At 41.6% G+C, this 21078-nt stretch overlaps 2 protein-coding genes across 3 annotated transcripts in view; one reads left to right on the forward strand and one right to left on the reverse strand.

Moving 5' to 3' along the window:
• The first annotated feature begins 7739 nt into the window (after nucleotides 1-7739).
• On the forward strand, nucleotides 7740-12126 carry LOC103175179 (cytochrome c oxidase subunit 6C). Of its 2 annotated transcripts, none has more exons than XM_007888020.2 (4): nucleotides 7740-7822; nucleotides 9766-9892; nucleotides 10867-11008; nucleotides 12033-12126. In XM_007888020.2, exons 2-3 carry the CDS (start codon nucleotides 9779-9781, stop codon nucleotides 10990-10992), a joined length of 240 nt encoding a protein of 79 aa, XP_007886211.1. In that variant the 5' UTR covers nucleotides 7740-7822; nucleotides 9766-9778; the 3' UTR covers nucleotides 10993-11008; nucleotides 12033-12126. The 2 variants fall into 2 exon arrangements, with proteins under 2 accessions (XP_007886211.1, XP_042202781.1); XM_042346847.1 differs by having other exon boundaries at nucleotides 7753-7822; nucleotides 9771-9892.
• A 2062-nt stretch (nucleotides 12127-14188) lies between these two features.
• tmx3b (thioredoxin related transmembrane protein 3b) overlaps nucleotides 14189-21078 on the reverse strand; it is a 37063-nt gene continuing 30173 nt past the window's right edge. Inside the window, exon 16 of the mRNA XM_007888018.2 lies at nucleotides 14189-17391. Within this exon, the coding sequence (XP_007886209.1) occupies nucleotides 17101-17391 (291 nt within the window). The 3' untranslated portion in view covers nucleotides 14189-17100. The remainder of the gene's footprint in view (nucleotides 17392-21078) is intronic.

Below are 21078 nucleotides of genomic sequence, written 5' to 3' on the forward strand. Positions count from 1 at the left end.
TAGAATGAACCATGATCAATTCTAACCACGGTTTTCTAATCTGCTGTCATGCTCTCACAACTTACTTCCTGTCCTCACTGGGACAATCTATTTCACCATAACTGTGCTCATGAAGTACTTGACATCATCATCATCACTATCAAGGGCAACAGGCGTCTGTCAACATATCCATATGACTCAATTATTTGCCAATATATAGGCTTCCCGTTGAAATTCACAATAATAAAATCAAATTGTTTCTCGTATTGGAATGAAAAAGGCAACATTTCACAACCAATCTGATAAATGTCGAAAAGTTATCAAATCTATTATTAAATGTCATTTTTTCCACTCCATTGTCTTCCAGGCATTTTTACAACAAAAAAGAGGTTCAGATGAAAATAAGATTTTGAATGAACTACTTCACGCAGGACTTGATGTCAGGACTTGATCTCACAGTTCAAAACATATTCAAAACTGAGGTGGATAGACATTTGTTAGGTCAGGGTAGCAAGGGATACGGGGCAAGAGCGGCTAATTGGAGTTGAGGTAGAGATCAGCCATGATCTTATAGAATGGTGGAACAGGCTCGAGGGGCTGAATGGCCTTCTCCTGTTTTTATGTTTCTATGCATGTTGGATAATAGTTTGCATTCAAATGGTGTATTGCACCTGTTATAATAAAAATGGTTAAAAATTGGAATTATGGCATTAGCAGCGATTTCCATAGATACATAGCTATATATAGACTCTCAAAAGACCATCTGGCCTTCCATCCTTCAAAATGGCTATTATTCCCAAAGTATACATAAACAATACTTATTTTACAATACAATTTATTTTACATTTATATAGCGCCTTTTACATTGGGAACACGTCTCAAAGCATTTTACACAGCTGGCTCAGCATCCAAGCTATGGGGAAGCGGGAGTAATGGGAAAGATGATTGAAAATGTGGTGAAAGAGATAAATCTTAAGGTGGGATTTGAAAGTGGGGAATGAGGGTAAGAATCAGGGGACTCAGAGATGGAGTCCAGAGAGCAAGGTCTAACATTTACACAACACAGATTTTGTTTTAATAAGCAAGTGTTTTTTTGATGTGTGTGAGGAGGTAAGGGAGGATTTGGAATGTATGAAGCTTGGAAATATGCCTTTCAGTTTCAGTATTCACTGTGTGCAGCACTGCTGTCTCTCAGACCCCCAGTAGAGACATCACAAGTATCAGTCAGGCATCAATGTCAAAGCCTATTTCCCAACTTACTGCTGCGTCAGTCAGTCATGGATCATTTCAGCTGTTTCCAATCAAACCTGTATCAGTGACTGTGGATAAACATGAATTTCTTCAAATTACAAAATTCTCGCACTTTCTTGGATCTATTGATAGTACCTGCACAGCCCCTGGATTCACCTCATGCCACCTTTTCTTGAAATCAAATACGTGCTTTAATTTATCAGCTGCATGTATTGTTGTGTTCATTGCAATGTCTGCAATACAGTATCACCCCTCCAGTCACAACCTCTTCATACTCCCGCAATCTTCAGTCTCCAGATCGGTGAATAGAAGAGCTTTGACTGAGAGGTGGCAGCTTATTTAGAATTAGTCTGTCTGGCCTTTTACACGGTTATTTAGTGAAGTTATTTATTGCTTACACTTTTTCTAGCTAACAAGAGGTCAAAGACCAAAGCCACCTCATGACTCCAGCTTAAATCTCCAATCCTCTTGCCCAGTCAAGGACATCATTTAGTGATAGAACTCTTTTGGTATTTTTAAAGTGAATTTCCAGATCTTTCTTTCTACCTGGGTTGTTTTTCAGAAAAGTATTGAACGTCCATCATAGCTTTGTATCATCTGATTTGTGTGTAAGCCTGCCTCAGTTGGTAGCCCTCTCGCCTGAGTCTTAAAGTTGTGGGTTCAAGCCCCACTTTGGGATTTGGAATCATATAGTCCATGCTGACACTTCAGTGAGGTGCTGGGGGTGTGCTGTATTATTGGAGGTATCGTCCTTCGCATACAGATTCCATAGTACAATTCAAAAAGAGAAGGATGTTTATCCTGGTCAACAATCCCCCAAATAATTTGAGCATTCATTTCATGGCTGTTTGTTAGAGCTTACTTAACATCATCAAGCAACGCTACTTGAGAACTGTCCCCATAACTTAGCTACAACTTGAGGCACATGTTCTATGTGAATCACCAGTGTCTATGTGAATCATGACCTGTGATCATACCTCTGCATTTCTCCACCAAAATAAGCTCATTTTATTCTATAGGGCGAAAAGTATGATCTGTGATTGATCAGTTATTACTGGTGACAGATATCAGATCGTAGATAGATGTATTCACTGAGACTAGTTAATGACTAAAGACCGAGATACTCAATAGCTAACATCTGGTTATGGATGTGATTACTTCCCCCCAAACGTTCTTCATAATGTTTGGGCCTGAAAACCGTCCACATCACTACAAGCACAAGTCTTTTCTGTAGTTTACATCAGGTTCTAGTTTATTGTATTACTTCATAAGAACTGTGTAATTATCAGATTTCTAAACTTTTGATATAACTGAGAAAAGATTCAAGCTTTTAGAAATTTGATAATTTCTAACTCATTTCTTTTTTCAAAAAATCTGTTACAAAATACCACAAATTAGACCTTGATTTTCGTATGAAGGCAGTTTGACTGAGACTGAGTATTTTGTATTAATAACATTCAGCAAGTCCATGACTGATGCTCACACAGCTTTAAAAAGTAAACAGTGCCATCTACTGTTGGCATTTATTGACCTGTGTTTTTATCTGATACTAATAATATTCCTTGTACGTAATGTGTATAAATTCGAAACATCTCGAAAGGCTTCCCAGGTAATTGCTGTGACATGTAGTGTCTATATTGGCATCTAATTGGCAGATAGCAATGTACCGCAAACTATATTCCACTGATTAATCTGGGGGATTCTTGGCCAGGACACCTGAAGAAACTCTCTTTCCTTTTGATCAGTGATGATGGAATTTTTAGAATCCTCCTGAACAAACTTATGGGACCATGGTTTAACATCTCATCTATAGGGCAGTACCTTTTACAATCCAACACTCCCCTCGTACTGTCCTGGAGCAGCAGTCTGGACTGCAAGCTCAAAACCCTTAAGAGCACTTGAAATAAATGATAACCTTTCCTTTATTAACGAATGGATGGATGGCCTTCCTATTTCAGCAACTACAAAACAATTTACTGTGTAAGTATATAGAATCTTCTAACCACAGGATGATAAAAGAATGTTTCTTTGAGTGGGCATCAAAGTCCATGACACTGTTTGCAAAGAGAAGGGAGTTCAACCTCATCGCTTTACTAAAATAAATTTTGTTTTTGGTTAATTGATGGGTTGTACAAAGTTTTAGATAAAATCTTATATGTAATAATAATAATTATCCTTGCATTTAATGTAGCACTTTTCTTGTCTTCTAGATGCCACAAAGCGCTTCACAGAATATACTGTAAAGTGAATTGACTGTATATTTGTGGGCGAAATATGGTAGCCAATTGCACACAACAGTGTCCCACAAACTGTCGTGGACTGAGTAACCAAATTATTATTGTTTTTATTATGTTACATTAATATTGTAATAAGAAAACTATATCTGCCAGATTTTTACTTCTAACTACAGAAGAAAGATGTAGCTTTAGATATTCTGCACATAAATTAACTTCCAATGTTTTAGTAAACACAAATAATTAATGTGTCAGATTTGTGTTGCACTTCTTGTCTCACCACAAGATTTCGTCTTCATGTTTAGCATTCCCAAACCTCAAAATCAAGATCTAGTGCAAGAATATAAGTACTGTAGCGAATGAAACCAAATAAATTTGCAGCACAGAAGATCTTTGACTCATTGTGTCTGTGCTGATTCTTTCAATCCTATTTGCCTTCCCTTTCTCCATTCTCCTGTAGTTTACTCCTGTTCAGATATCTATCTAATCCCCTTCTGAAAGACTATGCAGAATCTCCTTCAACCACCGCTCCCAGCAGGGCATTCCATATTCTAACAACTCCATGTGTGAAAACATTGCTCCTAACCTGTCCACAGATTCACGTTTGTTTACAAAAAAATCAGTGCACTTAGTAAAGTGTTTGAAGCATTTTGACACAATAACATGCTGTAAGAATTCAAGTTCTATCTTCTTTCCAATGCATTTGCTACTTGGAAGGACCATTAAAGTTCACACTATGTGGTCAATTGAGCTCCGAGGGAACCTCAGGCATCATGCACACAATTGCACAATTCTTGCACATGTATGCAACTGGAATTATTTTGCCAGTCCCACAAAGATATGTCTTAGTGAACAACAATATCATGTATTCATATAGCACCCTTCACAAAAAATAATAATAATTATTACATTTGGTATAGCGCCTTTCACATTAGGAGAATGTCTGAAAGCACTTCACAGGATATACTTTAAAATGTAGTGACTATGTGCTTTGTGGGTGAGCATGACAGGCAACTTATGCACAGCAATGTCCCACAAACAACCATGAAACGAATAACCAATTTTATTTGGAGGATTGTTGGCCAGGAAACCAGGAGAAACTCCTTTCTCTTTTCAAATAGTGCCATGGGATCTTCAACATCCAGCTGAACAGGGCATTGGTTCAATGTCTCATCTGAAGGTTGACACCTCCAACAATACAGCACATATCCAGCATTGGGTTAGAGTATCATTTTATACAATACAGTGACGAATGCCAAGCGGGATGAGATAGGATGGGGGAGGGGGGAGGAGGGAAGGGGGAGGGGAGCTGACCATAGGCATAGTCGAAGGTGGTGGGGAGCACAGGGGTTGGAAAGGAGAGAGAATCAGAGAGTGAGAGAAAGAGAAACAGGGCTCAGAGAGACATAAAGATAGTAAGAAGTAAAGGGCTGGCATAATATGATTTAGTGGATAATACTTTAAATTGTTACTATTTTACAATCTGGAAAACATGTTACCACTATAAATAGGATAATTTTAATGTACCACAATATTGTTCTTGAATTACATAAAACGTGTTTTGCGGCTGCTCTATAATTACAGTATGAATATATTAAATGTTTCCCTTTTGTTTTCTTACACGTAACACATAAAATGCAAAACAAAACAACAGATATATTTGTTTCCAAAAATTATGTCTCCAAATACGTGCAACTTAGATTCTGTACTACATCTGATTGAAGGTAGTGTACTGCTGGATGAAATTAGGAGTGAAGACTCAGCAAGATATAGGATCTGCTCATTTACTCAAAACTATTTATTCATTATTAGAACATTAGCCTGGTATGAATCAAAGAAAAATGACAAATGACAAGGAATGCCGAGAAAATGAATGTGAAACAAACCACTTGAAAAATGAAAATACTTACAGGAAATACTCCTCAAGTTCCTTCGCAAAATAAAACACAAGATAAATCTTATATTTGGGATACATTGTTCATTTTCATAAATATTCTGGACAATTTACAATTACATTAAACCACTTCTGCCATTCTTACACAGAGGATGAAAGGCTTCCAGGATTTTCTGGGCTGTAGTCCAGAGTCCATAGGCCCATTTACAAGGATTGATTGCAGTATGTAAGATGTAAGATCCTGAATACAGTAGGTCACACAAAATGAAAATGTAATATGGCATTTTAGATTAAATTGCTAATTATGTCATACTTCCCCCAGATTGTAATTAGTATTGTTTGCAAACTTATTCTGTTAAAATGTTCAGCATATTAAAAGCATCAGGCTGGTCACCAACACCAGCAAGTCCTGAAGGTTTATCATGGACCAGAAAGTCTGAGAAACCTATCTTACCCTATGAAAGGACGGCAGAATGATTTAATGTGGACTTAATAATAATAATAATCCTTGCATTTGATATAGCGCTTTTCATGCCTTCTGGACATCTCAAAACGCTTCACAGAATAGACTGTAAAGTGAATTGACTGTATATTTTGTGGGAGAAACGCGGCAGACGATTGCGCACAGCAGTGTCCCACAAACAGTCATGGATTGAAGTGACCAAATTATTATTGGCTTTTTTTTCTTGAAGCATTATTATCAGGGCGGGTGGAGTAAGGAAACTTGCCCAAGGTTTCACCCTGCCGTGAATCGAACTGGGTCTTCCACTTGCCAGGTGAGTGCTCTAACCACTGAGCTACAGGATTTGGACAGTAAGTGCCTCAATTCTATAGATTAAGGACACCTATATTGTACATAGGAACATCATAGCATTAGTTATGTTTGCAATTTTTGAATGATATAAATTCTTATAAAGTGTTATAGTATCCATCCACGTGCAGTGAACATAGAGGATATATATTTTAAAGTGCATTTTATAAGTAAATCTGGCAGCTAATGTGCGCACAGTAAGTCCTACAAACAGCCATGAAATGAATAATCAGTTTATCCGGGGGTTGGTTGGCTAATACACCGGGAGAAATAATGCTATTGTGTCTTTAATGTTCATCTGAAGAAGTCGACAGGAGCTTGGTAGGAAACAATGTGGTGGTCTCAGTATTCTGGTTTGCCAGCCTGGCTCACCTGCACTGGGGCATGTGTTCTTCGCACTCTGGTCCTGGTAAACCTAGAATCCCAAGCCCTAACAGATAGGTTTGTTCTCGTTGGAGAAGCATTTGAAAGCTTGTCAGACAGTGCTTTCAAAGGCAAGCTACGCTGTATTAATTAGTTAAACTCCAGCAGTACCCCAATGCACACTCTGCGGTCTACAAGCCTTGGCTCTTGCAAATCTGCATCTAATATCCCTCCGCTTTGCCCCCTTCAGATTGCATGTCTTCGGATTGCACCAAACAACCTTCTTCTTTGATTGTACCAACAGTCACCTCCCTTTTCTCCTTGGTCAAGCTCTGCCATGGATTAGTACTCTGAGTTGCTGCTTTGTGTGAACAATGAGAACAACAAAATTACATTTGTAAAGCGCCTTTCACGTCGGGAGGAGTCCGAAGGTGCTGAACAGTCAGGGATCAGGAGGGCAAGGTTGAGATGAGGGAAGGCAGAGGGGGCAGGAGGACGGCTGAAGGCACGGTCAAAAAGGAGGGTCTTGAGTCGTGCCTTGAAGGAGGCGGCAGAGGGAGTGATGCGAAGGGATCGTGGGATGAAATTCCAAAGAGTAGAGGCACAGAGGCTGGAACCTGGCGGCCAATGTCTGGATGGGTCGAGCGGGACACCTGGAGCAGGCCAGAGCCTGCGGAGCGGAGGGAGCGGACAGGCTGATAGGGGGTCAGCAGGTGAGAGACGTAGGAGCGCCTTGTCAGCGAGGGCGAGGGGGGAGGGGGAGCCGGGGGAGCCGGGCGCGGGTGGGGGCGATGGGGACACGAGCTGCACGAGTGAACGCACTTTATTAATTTGAACTTGCAAAATCGCAAATAGATGTCACAATGGACGGCCAAGAAGCCGCACCCGGCGATGCAGAGTCCTGCGCGATTTCGCTTTGGGTTCGGACGACGTCGCGGAGGGGGAGGGGGAGGGCGGAGCGGGTCATGGCGCGGCCGTGGGGTAGAAAGGATAGTTGAGGGTCAAACAAGACGTCCGAGCCCCCGGACCGGCGGAGTGAGGCGGAGTGAGCGGCCACGGCTGGCGAGGCGGTCAGTGCCTGAGGTGTGGAGGCACTTGTTGTTGTTGTTGTTGTTGTTGTCAGATTGCGTGACACCCAATTCCCGCCCAAACCCTGCGCTGCGCGCTGCGCCGTGACGTCACCGCGCCGCTGACGCGCGGGGGGCGTGTCAGCCCCGGGTTTATCGGCGCGCAGGCGCGGAGGCGGAGAGAGTGACCCAGAGGCCTTGAGGAGGAGGAGGAGGAGATCGGGTGAGGAGCTGCCGCCCGGACACCACCCAAACCCCGGCCACACAGCACCGCACGGCCCGGGGGCAGGGCGCGGGGGCCAGGCCTCGGCTCACACTAACCGCCGTCTGGGTTCCTGTCTGTGCCCGGGGGCCGGGCGGAGGGTAACCGCTGGTAACCTTGGAGCCTCGGGCCTCGGGTTACAGCTGATCCCGTGTCCCCCGGACCCCCGCCCCGCCCCGGCCTCCACAGCGGCCCCCAGGGAAGGGGAGGCCGCGCTGCCCGCCATGGAAACGGCTGTGCGACTGTCTTGTCCACAGGGCGCGGGGAGCCTTGGCCTCAGGTCGTGGTGGTGGTGGTGGTGGGGGGGAGGGCGGCAGAGACCAGGGAGAGATTTACCCCGGGGAAGAGGGTGTTAGGGGTTGGGAGGGGGTGGAAGAGGTTGGGAGCGGGTGTTAGGGGTTGGGAGGGGGTGTCCGGGGTTGGGGGAGCGGGTGTCCGGGGTTGGGGGAGCGGGTGTCCGGGGTTGGGGGAGCGGGTGTCCGGGGTTGGGGGCGGGGGTGTCCGGGGTTGGGGGCGGGGTGTCCGGGGTTGGGGGCGGGGGTGTCCGGGGTGTCCGGGGTTGGGGGCGGGGTGTCCGGGGTTGGGGGCGGGGGTGTCCGGGGTTGGGGGCGGGGGTGTCCGGGGTTGGGGGCGGGGGTGTCCGGGGTTGGGGGAGCGGGTGTCCGGGGTTGGGGGGCCGGGGGGGTTGGGGGGCGGGGTGGGGTGTCCGGGGTTGGGGGAGCGGGGGGTGTCCGGGGTTGGGGGCGGGGGTGTCCGGGGTCGGGGGTGGGTTATCCCTGGGTTTCCCTGGTTTGTGGGTTGTTGTCTTTTCCTGTGTTTTTGTTTGAGGGAAGAGGGTTCCCCCCTGGAGGAGGAGGAGGAGGAGGATGCTTCCCCACCCCCTGTTTTAGAAGTTTTTTTTTCCCCCTAATTTTTAAAGGGAGAGAGTTTTCTGCCCTGGTTTTAGGGGATGACGGTGTTTGTTCCCATGTTTTTTTTTGGAGTGGGGGGAGGAGGATCGGAGGTTTTATCCTTCGGTTTGGAGGGGCAGTTGCACATGTAGGTTCATCACCTCCAGGCTCAACGCCCTGCTTGTCGGCCTCCCCAGCTCCTCCCTCCACAGGCTGCCGATCATCCAGAACTCTGCAGCCCGTGTCCTTTCCCACATTAAGCTCCGCGACCCTATCACCCCCATCCTCGCCCGACTCCACTGGCTTCCCATCACACAGAGGATACAGTTTAAGATCCTGGTCCTCACCTTCAAAGTCCTCTGCAACCTTCTAATCCTCTACCAACCTGCCGTTGTCTCTCTGCTCAGCGGGCTCCAGCCTGCTTCACATCCCCCGCCTCGCTTGCCCCACCATTGACAGGCGGGCTTTCTGCCATTCTGCCCCCACCCTCTGGATTTCCATCCCGCAGTCCCTCCACCTCGACCCCTCCCTTGTCTTCGACAAGACTGTCTCTAGACCCTCTTCTTCGACTGTGCCTTCAGTCATCCTCCTACCCCTACCCTCCACCCCTCCTGATCCAAACCACCAACTCGGGTGCGGATTGTCGTGCATGTTCACCAACTCCCTGACGGTCCAGCGCCTTGGGACGTCCTCCTGACTTGAAAGGTGCCAATACAGCAGCGAACTTAATTTGGTCACGACATTATCCCACAAACAGCCATGAAATGAACTTTTATCTGGGGGAGTGTTGGCCACGACATCGGGAAAAACTCTTCTCTTTTCAAATATTGGATCTTTAATGTTCACCTGAACAGACAGAAGGGACCTTGATTTAATGTGACCAAAAGACAGCATCTCCCAAAAAATCACCTACATGAGTTCCAAGTCCTGATGTGGGGCTTGGCCTCATGACCTTTTGACTGATCTGTTAGAAAATCACATTTCTCATGTTCATTTTTGTTTTTTTCTTAAAAGGAAAGATTTTATCATGTCTTCCTCCGTGATTGTCAAGCCTGTGATGAGAGGCCTGTTGGCCAAACGTTTGCGATTGCATTTAGTTGTGGCGTTTGCAGTGTCTTTTTCAGCAGCTGCTTTCATCAAGGTTAGTATCATTGAGCTCAGGATCTTTATTCTTTTCACCACACCCAGTCTCGCTTTGAGACAATAAGGTGTGAAGGTTGCTATATAACTAAATGCATGTAGTTGTTGTCCCATATATTCATACTACCATTCCATAGAGGAGTGCAGTGGTATGGATGATTTTGTTGACAGATTCTACACAAAGTAGTGGACTGCTGTCTTTCAAATATGGCTATAATATTTAGGTCATTTACAGAATACAATACATTTATTCAACACCTTTCAAGTCCCAAGGTGCTTAACATTCCTAGCTTGGCACCCAAGGGGGTGCGGAGAGGAAAGATCACCAAAAAGGTAATCAAGGGTCTTAAGATGGACCTTGAACAAGATGAATGACTCAAGGTGAAGGCTGGCAGGTAGCTTAAAAATAGTAGCTGATGTGAATTTTGTTAAGTAGTGACTAAAATGCCACTTTGTGTTAACGTTCACCTTTGCCCTGAAGCCTGCAGATACTCTCTAGCTCTTGTAATTTTGGTATTTGACAATTTTATAATGTGTTGGTAATCTGATTTGATCATTAAATTTATTGCAGCTTTTTCTTAAACGTTGTACAGTTTTCGAGACTCGAATGTAGTTAACACTCTGAAATATTCAACCACATTTTCCATTGATGTGTTAAAGATAACCCACAAAGATTATTCACAGTCTTTCGAGTCTGTCTTTCTGAGTCCCTCTGCTTTGTTGTGTATGTGTGTATATGCATGCAGGTGTTCTGCGTCAAACTTCCATTTAAGAGGCCTGTGCAATTATTAATAATACTAATCGTTGCATCTCAAACTGCTTCACAAGAATTTACTATGAAATGAAGTGACTGTATTTGTAATGAATAATTATTTCATTATAATAAATCATTGGTCTACTTTTTTGTTTTACTGTTTAAGGCACAGGGGTAAAAATACAATATTTTTAATTCTGAAACATTTTAACACTTTGCAGTATGCAGTAACTGAACCCAAGAAGCAGGCATATGCTGACTTCTACAAGAAGTATGATGCTATGAAGGAGTTTGAAGCAATGAGAGAAGCTGGTATATTTGAAAGTGTGAAACCAAAACATAAATAATGGCCTAAATATGAAGGTAAGAACATGGAATGTTCAAAATACAAGGATATCTACAGTCTATTTTCAACATTTCATATGAGATTTTAAAAGAAGATTTTCAAAAAATCTTTGTAAGAATGGTCACAATAATAAGAATAATCCATGTAGGGAGGATGCCCTGAAGCACTACACGGGATTTACTGTGGAGTGACTGTATTTGTAAGAGAACAAGGCAGCTGAATTGCACGCAGCAGTGGTACACAGCCCAATTCCACAAACAGCCATGAAACAAACGTCATGTAATTCTATAGTTTTTATCAATTTGCATAAAATTGATACTTGAATGTTTCATATAGTTTAGAATATTTTCATTAATAATTTTCTAATTGAATGCTCGCTGAGGCCCGAATTCAAAATTTAAAATTGTTTTTCAAATGCCTTTAACAGATTATACCTAAAATGAAACATTCACTTTTCCCAACAACCATTATTCTTTTTAAAACTGATACAAAAAACCAGAAATCCCCAAATACATGAACAGATCTTTAGGTACTGTGAAAGCAACGTGTGATTCTAGATTTTTGTTTTTGTGAGTGCAATTAGAGCACTCCAATTGTCATTACTGCCCCTGAAGTACAAAAACATGCTGTAGAACCACTCACACAGGTTTTGTTTGGGCATGAGTTTAGTTTGTATGCTGGCAGACTATTTAGTGTAGCAGCATCACAGCTGAATAAAATTCTGTCAATACCCAATATCCATACAATCCTCTTTCCATCAGATGGCCACTGGATGGTGATCTAGAGCAGGAGCGCTGGCTGTGTTTCTGCCATCCACTTCCTTACCTGTTAACAAAACCAATTATGTTGTACTTCTCCTGCCACCTTGTCTCAGTTGATTCTCCTCCATTTTGATTAAAATATGAGATTAACTAAACTGTTTTTGTTAGTACCAAAATGAGAACTTTTTTTCTTTTTATGCATCTCAATCCCACCTCGGATGACATTTGTTTAATATGCCCTTGTCACATTTTGAATTAATATTATTTTTAAAACTTTCAGATATTTTGACTGTCTCCCCATCATTCTTCGTTTGAACTGAAGACAAAGGCTTTCTGTGCTTGGACATAAATAAAATATTTCCTGTTGACCTTAATACCTGTCTGGATGTGGCTGCTTTTGCTGAGTACAAGAAAATGTGGTTTTAAATTTTACAAAGGGCACATTATCTTGGTGGATTGAAACACAGCAGTTGCCAATGTGGTGTTCTACAGATTGGTAGATTATTTTTTTATATGTAGTTGTGGAATATTCTTGAGTTTTCCACATTTAACAAAAACAAAGTGAGCTGGAATTTGTACTTGTTATTTGAGCTTCCAGTTGATATCTAGTCAGAAAGCCTCTTATGTTGAAGGCTTATTGTAAATTTTAAAAAGTTTCCTCAATTAGGAGCAATATCACATTATGGATATGTAGTAATTCCCTAGATCCACAAATTCATTAACTTTTCAGACATTAAAAAAGATTACTGAATATTTGAAAATGTAAACTATTATAGAAAAATGCCATAGGTTTTCTTGACTTTATTTGTTCAACACAGAATTAACAAATGCCCAGAAACAAAATGATGTATATTTCATCGTGAGGAAATTAAGTTGTTACATAAATATGTAGATTTTAACAGGAAGCATCACAGCTGCAATTTTATTTTAAGCATTCTACTAAACTAATGCTGTGAAAAATCTACAATTGGATTTCCAACCAGGATTACTGCAGTAACCAGGGCAATGGAGAACATAAGTTACTTTGAATCTAATCTTGGCTCAGCTGTTTCAAACCATTAAGTTGCACATTTCATTATTTTAGGCCTGGCAAAACCTCATGTATCAGATTTTGCTTCTGATAAACAAAAATGATTATTCCAAGTTTGTTATAGCAAGCTATATTATATATTTCCTTGATTGGTACACAGATGAGCAGCTGCTGTTCAAGCTCTGTACTTACAACTGTAACCTCACTGAAATAGGTAAGGATATGGCACAATTTGTGCTATTCACAGGGAGTAAGGACTCAAACCTGGTTTATCGGGTGACCAACTAGTGACTATCCTCCAAAGGGGAGTAGAGATAAGCGGGATTATTTAGGCTGAACTGGCTCCAAAGTGACATGCTTAGAAACCAGAGTATTAGAATCTAGTCAATTTGCTGGCAGCCAAGTCCACCAGGCATTGCTGATAAGACGAGCAGGCCTGGCTTGTTGATGAAATTTAAGTTAAGAAACTCAGTCAAGCTCCCTCTACACTGCATCCATACTCCCAGTCAGGTTTAGAGACACAGATTCTTTCTACTCAACTCTTGTTAGCCATGCAAGTCAAAACCCTAATGGAAAGGGTGGTCCTAGTTAGACAAGCAGTGGGAAGCTTTCTAGACCATGATAAATGGCGAGATTTGTGGTTTCAGCTGGTTAACTTCCAGCAGTACCCCAACGCACACTCTTGGGCTTACAAGTCTCTTGCCAACCTATCCAGAATTGGGTAAGATGGGTGCATCTCAAAAGGTGTGCAGACATAAACAAAAGTCCATGTGTTGAAGGAAGGCGTATGCAAATCTGGTTTGGTTACTCTTAGAAGCATTGTGGTGGTGGTTTGATGACAGATACAATTGTTGATAGTATTGTGTGCAAAAATAATTGCTCGTTAGTCTGAGATGCCAAAACCATGCAATGGTATTGTGACTTTCAATTTATATTGGGCAGTAAAACTGTTAACTTGTGATATAAAGAACAGAATGATTGCACTTAACTTTTTCATGTGTGGTAAATGATTACCAAACAAGGCAATGAATTGCATGACCGAGGACATTATGGTAGCAAACAACAAAATATATAAATGAGGAAGAGGTGATTGAGTGCCAGATGGTCAAGCTGTCCACCTGCCCCAAGGAAGATGTTGAGAAGAAACAGGTCATATGTTTTATATTTATGAAGTTCAGGAAAGAAGCCGATACTTAATGTGCTGCAAGCTTGAAAAACATTTAAAGAAATAAAAATGTTAAATTGATTTGGTTTATCTTGGATTCCCTGTTTCTGAGTCTCACCAAACTCCCAATTTTGATTGGATTTAGTCGAATGGTGACAGGTTTTATCTCAACTGCTATTTGAGACATTTCAAGCAATATATTTGTCCTGGACAAAATAACACAAAGCATTCAGACACCCGGTTGACAAAAAAAAATGTATTGAAAGTAATAAATTTGTTAAATTGGAACAATGATGGAGCACAGGCATTTGTCATTTCAGAAATAAAAGTTAAAAGCATCCAAGTCAAAAACTAGAAACAAAGAGTAGACAATAACTGGTTATTCTTGTTCAGCTATGAATCAATTTTGAACAACCTTATTGCCCTGTTGAGCTACATCAAAAATCCTACATATTCAACACTGATTAGGCAAAAGTATGTGGCTGCCTTGATAGTGCACTCCATATCAAACAGCATACAGAAGTAGAATTGTCAAACAAGCATGATGACGTATCAGCTAACTGGCTCACCATAAAAAAGTGCCAAATCCATTCGCCGTTATGATCAACAAAGATTTAAATATATTGTGGTCTATTGTGTGACACTGATGGGATTCCTTACATTTCCGTATGATGTACCTGGAGTCATCAATTCTTAGGAATTGTACAACCTTCCAAATAATTTATTCATGAAAATTTCTATACCTTTCCTAGCTCCAGCATGATACATTTTCTGGCAGTTAGAAACACAAATTACTATTTTAACACTTAAGCATCTATATTATAATAATCCTTGCATTCGATGTAGCGCCTTATGACGTCTTCCAAGACGTCTCTAAGCAGTTGTGGGTAAAACTAATTAGGAAATTAAAGCAAGTATTGCAGAAACACTGCATGTGATTCTTTGTAACATTGGAAAAGCACATTGCTACCTTTTCCCTTCCAAGTTTATTTTCTGAGATTGGCGACTCCTGCTGGGAGTTCGTACAAGTGTCACCAGCAGACCCGCTCACGCATTGCTATGCTTCATGAATGATTCCAGACTATTAGCTGGGTGTGGGAAAGGAAGGCCCCATCGCAGGTAAGCTCACTATTCTTCCAATCCTGCAGCTAAATTCATCAGTTATTTCATATGATTCATATGATTTGTGGTTTGTTTGCCTACAAATACTTCACTATTCTCACCTACTATTTGAGACATTTCAAGCAATATATTAGAGGCTGGATATACTGGAGAAGTTTTGCTGGGGTAATGACTGAGAAATGTGTTGATGCAGGTAGCTGAAGTTTCAAGGCAACCATATAAGATTATGAAGGGCTTGGAAAACTTGGATCCAGATGTGCTTTTTAGCTGCATAAAGAGATCTCCAAAATAAGAAACGCAGATTTATTTTTAAGTGAAGCAAAATTAGTGACAGGCGCATTAAACCTGGAATTATAAAGGGTTTCAAAACATAGGGTCAAAATAAAAAAAACTACTACATAAACAAATAGTTCCAATGGAAATTAAAAGAGGAAGTGCTAAGAGAGGAGGAAGAAACCAAGCAATGATACTAAAATTATAAACAGTTTCACATTTCTAGCATTTGGTCTTTTGAAATATGAGTTTTATATCTGATTTATTTTTGGAGCAGTTGAGAACATTGGCTCAGTGGGGTAACATTGTAGAAATAGATGGAAAAAATTATCCCAGGCCCCACAGTGCAGTTATTTCCATTGAAAAATATCTTTAAAACAGCTACTCCGGCAATTAGTTGTAAGGGGTTCATTTTACACTACATGAAAGGCTGCACTGTATTTGCAACCCTGTATTAACTATTGAAAGACTATTGTTGATTTACTCAGCTACATTCATGTTTATACAAGTATTTATATAGGGATGATGTTGAATTGCCAACAGTATACATGGAAAGGCCTTAACAAAAAAATTATATTTGTATAGCGCCTTTCACGTCGGGAGGACGTCCCAAGGCGCTTTAACTAGTGAAAATAAATATTGGACAACATGTACTGTGTATTTCAGTCATTTCCTAAATAAAAGGGATGTTTTAAACTAGCATTTATCGTTTTTTATAACCTGTAGAAAGCACTTTGATTTAATATTTCATTTACTATATATTATATTATCAAAGCAGTTGCTTATGATTTGTAGAAAATGTGTAACCTACATAAATAACAATAATTTGTGTTCACATCAAGTCGTATTCCACTTCAAGGCGTGTATGGCTTATTTCAGGTTTTTGACAAAAAAAGGTCAATTTTAGGTGTAAAATGAACCAACATAAAAAGTACAAGAACTCCAAAATAATCATTTGTCTTTGTTCCCAGTGTAAGTACCACTGAGATATTGGAATAGTTTTGTTAGTAAAATGCAATCTCTTATAAAGATTTTGTTTTCACAGCTTTCATATAGTCTGTCAAGTAATAGAAGTGGCTAATACTCATTTCTGATGTTTACAACTGTAAACAAACAGCAATGATAAAACATTCTCATTAACAATGACCTACAGATTATGTTGAGTGATCACTTTCTACTCCATCTTACTCATTAGCTTCACTTTATGAAACTCTCAAATGCCCTACAGTGGGCTATGTGTTCAATGCAATACTCTTTCTGCTGATCTCAATATTGAATCGTGAGTGTAAAGTGGGTCTCAGTGTTTGGGATCCATAACAACTCTAACTGCACGCCAGCTGATCCACAGGACATATGTGGGCTGGCTGGGTATATGCATAGTGAATAGGGTCCACAGTAGAGCCAGCATGATAATGATATTCACACTGTAATAAGTGTTATTCATGGAGCTGCACTGTATATAGATGCATGTTGCAGAGTATGGAAGAAAATGGTTGTAATGCTCATTGTATACTTGTATAACATAGTCTATATCATTGTTTTAAAAAATTATGTGCACCTAAAGAACAAAATGTAAATTTACATAATCATTCAAAACATCTCCAATCCAGACAGCTTCTATAAAGAGTGCATGTCACCTGGTTAAGTCAAGTATCCATTTCTGTTATTTTTCTAAAGGTCTTGCTCATGTTAAAATGCAACAATGGTCATAATCATCCAAAAACAAACACTAAAAAGAACTCAGCATTTAAACTCTAGTTAATCAGTTTTCTTTTCCACCATGCTCTTTTCTTCAAGTTCCTCATCTGTATGGTCTGAATTTTCTCTAATCTTATCATCATTTTTGTGATATTCGTAGTTGCCATCTTCCTTCTCCTCATCACTGGCTTCAGTATCTCCCTGAGTAATGGCATTTGGTTCAGGTAGCTCGCCTTCTTCTGGTTCATATTCCCCATCTGCTGTCCATATTCCATAACACATGATGCTGATAACACCCAGTGGCAGGCCAAAGAGAAAACAGCCCAGGAGTGGAGAGGTCTTAAAAACAGACTACGTTAAGCAGAAGAAAACAGAAAGTAGGTACTTAGTAAGCAAGGTTCATTTTCATTTAATATTTGTACAGATAGTCTTCAAAAGCATAATGTTTTAAGAAAGAAGTAGTTTGTATTTGTATAGCACTTTGCAGTAATTTCCTTGTGGAGTCACAATTTTTATTGGCCAACGCCATTGGCACACAGTAAATTCCCACTGAGTACAGTCACTCATCAGTAGCCCTTCCTGTTCTGTGTATTTTTACATATTACCTCTCAACTGGGCCACCGAGAACCTTATTCATGCTTTCATCACATCCAACCAAGTTTATACCAACTCTCTGCTCACCAAATTTCCCAACTCTTCCCTCCACAAGCAGCAGACCACCAGAACCCTGCAGCTCATGTCCTCTCCTCTGCCTATCACCCCCACCCATTTCCACTGGCTTCCCGACGTCCAGACCGAGTTCAAGATCCTTATCCTCGCTTTTGAATCCCTCCATGGCCTTGCCCCTACCCTATCTCTGCTACCATCTTAAACCCTACCACTCGGCCCACTCCCTTTATTCAGGAAGCACTGGTCTGCTTCACATCCCCCCACCCAGTCTGCCCCACCTTCAGTGGTCAAGCTTTCAGCCCATCTGTCCCCACTCTCTGGAACTTCAGCTCAGAGTTCTCTTCATAGAATCATAGAGCACAAAAAGAGGCCATTCGGCCCATCGAGTTTGTGCCAACTCTTTGAATAGAGCAATTAATGTCAATCCCACTCCCCAGCCCTTTCCCCATAACCCTGCAAACCCGTCGTCCTCAAATACCCGTCCACCGCGTTTTTAAAAGTAGTTATCGAATCGGCCTCGACCACCCTTTTCAGGCAATGCGTTCCAGATTCGAACAACTCGCTGCGTGAAAAAATTTCTTCTCACCTCTCCTGCTTCTTTTAGATACTATTTTGAATCTGTGACCTCAAGTCACCGACACACCCACCAGTGGAAACAGTTTTTCCCTTTCTAACCTATCAAATCCCCTCATGATTTTGAAGACCTCTATTAGATCTCCTCGGAATCATCTCTGCTCCAATGAGAATAATCCCAGCCTCTCTCGCCTTTCCTCATAATCAAGGTCCCTCATTCCTGGTACCATTCTTGTAAATCTCCTCTGCAGCCCTTCCAATGCCTTAACATCCTTCCTATAGTGTGGTGCCCAGAACTGGGCACAGTATTCTAACTGAGGCCTAACCAGTGTTTTATATAGGTTAATCATAACCTCTTGTACTCTATGCCTCTATTTATAAAGCCTAGAATCCCATTTACCCTTTTTACAGCCTTATCTACCTATCCTGTCTACCTATGTCTTCCTGCAGTTGGCTATTATCGTTCTCACTGTTTACCACCCTACCTAACTTTGTGTCATCCACAAACTTGGAAATGGTGCTTGCTATACCCAAGTCCAGATCATTTATGTATATTAAGAAGAGTGGTGGTCCTAATACCGATCCCTGGGGGACGCCACTGTACACTTCCCTCCATTCAGAAAAGCAGCCGTTCACCATCTGTCTCCCAGCCAGTTCTGGATCCATGCTGCCGCTGTCCCTTTTATACCATGGGCTTCTATCTTTCTTACAAGTCTTTCATGTGGCACTTTGTCAAATGCCTTTTAAAAGTCCATATAAACGACATCAATTGCACTACCTTTATCCACCCTCTCCGTTACCTCATCGAAAAATTCTATTAGATTTGTTAGACAAGATTTGCCTTTAACAAATCCATGTTGGCTGTCCCTAATTAACCCATATTCTTCTAACTGAAGATTTATTCTGTCCCGGATTATAGTCTCCAGGAGTTTCCCCACTACTGATGTTAGGCTGACTGGCCTGTAGTTCCCAGGTTTGTCCTTCTGTCCCTTTTTGTACAGGAGAGTCACATTGGCCACTCTCCAGTCCTATGGCACCACCCCTGTGTCCAACGATGATTGAAAAATTGTAGCCAAAGCCTCCGCTATTTGTACCCGTGCCTCCCATAGTAACCTTGGTTGCATCCCGTCTGGACCGGGCGACTTATCTACCTTCAGCGCAGTCAACCTTTTTAGTACTTCCTCTTTGTTTATACTTATCCTATCCATTTCCTCTACCCACTCCTCTGATACTGCAGCATTTGGTGCATCCACTTCTTTTGTGAAGACAGATGCAAAGTACTCATTCTGCACATCAGCCATGCCCTCTGCCTCCACAATAAGATTTCCCTCTTGGCCCTTAATTGGCCACAAGCCTTTTTTCCTTGATATGTTTGTAAAATATTTTAGAATTCCCTTTAATGTTACCCGCTAACCTTTATTCGTATAATCTTTTTGCCCCTCCTATTTCCTTTTTCAAATCTCTTCTGCACTTCCTGTATTTGATTTGGTTGTCTTCTGTATCTTGGGTTTGACATTTGTCATACGCCTCCTTTTTCTGCTTCATTTTAGATACAATTACCTTCGTCATCCACAAAGGTTTGGAAGCCCTACTTTTCCCTTTTGTGGGAATGTATTTATTTTGTCCCTGAGCTATCTCAACCTTGAAGACTTCCCACTACTCTTTAGTTGTTTTACCCACCAATCTTTCTTTCCAGTCCACCTTGGCTAGGTCCCTTTTTAACTCAGTGAAATTTGCCCTCTTCCAGTTGAATATCTTTACCTTAGATGGTTCCTTGTCTCTTTCCATATGCACTTTGAATCTAATGATGTTATGATCACTATTACCCAGGTGCTCTCCCAATGAAACCTGCTCCACTTGTCCTACTTCATTCCCCAGAACTAGATCCAGCACTGCTTCCTTCCTTGTTGGGCTGGAAACGTACTGATCAAGAAAGTTGTCCTGTATGCATTTTAGGAATATTTCCCCCTCCTTGCCCTTTGCGCTGTTGTTTTACCAGTCTATGTTGGGATAAATAAAGTCCCCCATTATCACGACTCTATTAGCCTTGCATCTGTCTGAGATCTGCTTGCAGATCTGCTCATCTATTTCCTTCCCACTATTTGGTGGTCTATAGTATACCCCTACCAGCGTAACAGCTCCTTTTTTGTTCCTTAACTCTAACCAGACAGATTCCGTTTTGGGGCCCTCCAGCACCTCGACCCTTTCCACAGCTATAACCGTATCTTTGACTAACATTGCCACACCCCCTCCTTTTTTTCCTTCCCTATCTCTCCTGAATACATTGTAGCCAGGAATATTCAGCTCCCATTCCTGTCCTTGCTTGAGCCAAGTCTGTTACTGCTACTCATCATATCCCCTATGACCACTTGAGCCTGCAGCTCACCAATCTTGTTTGCTGAACTCTGTGCATTTAGGCACATGCACTCCAACACCGACTTGACCTGTTCTGCACTTCCCCCCCTGTTTTATTTCTCCATTTTCTAGCTCTTTGTTTTTGGCTTTCCCTTCCCCCCTCAAAACTAGTTTAAAACCTCCCCAACAGCATTAGATAGCCTGTCTGCAAGCACATTCACCCCAGCCCTGTTTAGGTGCAACCCATCCATATGATACTGGTCCCAATTCTTGACTCCTAAAAGATCCGTCTCAAGACCTTCCTCTTTGATCGCACGTTTGGTCATTTTTAAGTCTCCCCCCCCACCCCAACAAGTCCAACCTGTAGCCTTGGGTGGAAATCCTGAGACATCTTCCTGATGTGAAAGGCACAATGTAAATGCAATTTGTTGTTTACATGAC

The sequence above is a fragment of the Callorhinchus milii genome, unplaced genomic scaffold (assembly GCF_018977255.1).
Source record: "Callorhinchus milii isolate IMCB2004 unplaced genomic scaffold, IMCB_Cmil_1.0 Scaffold2, whole genome shotgun sequence".
In the NCBI taxonomy this organism is placed as follows: Eukaryota; Metazoa; Chordata; class Chondrichthyes; order Chimaeriformes; family Callorhinchidae; genus Callorhinchus; species Callorhinchus milii.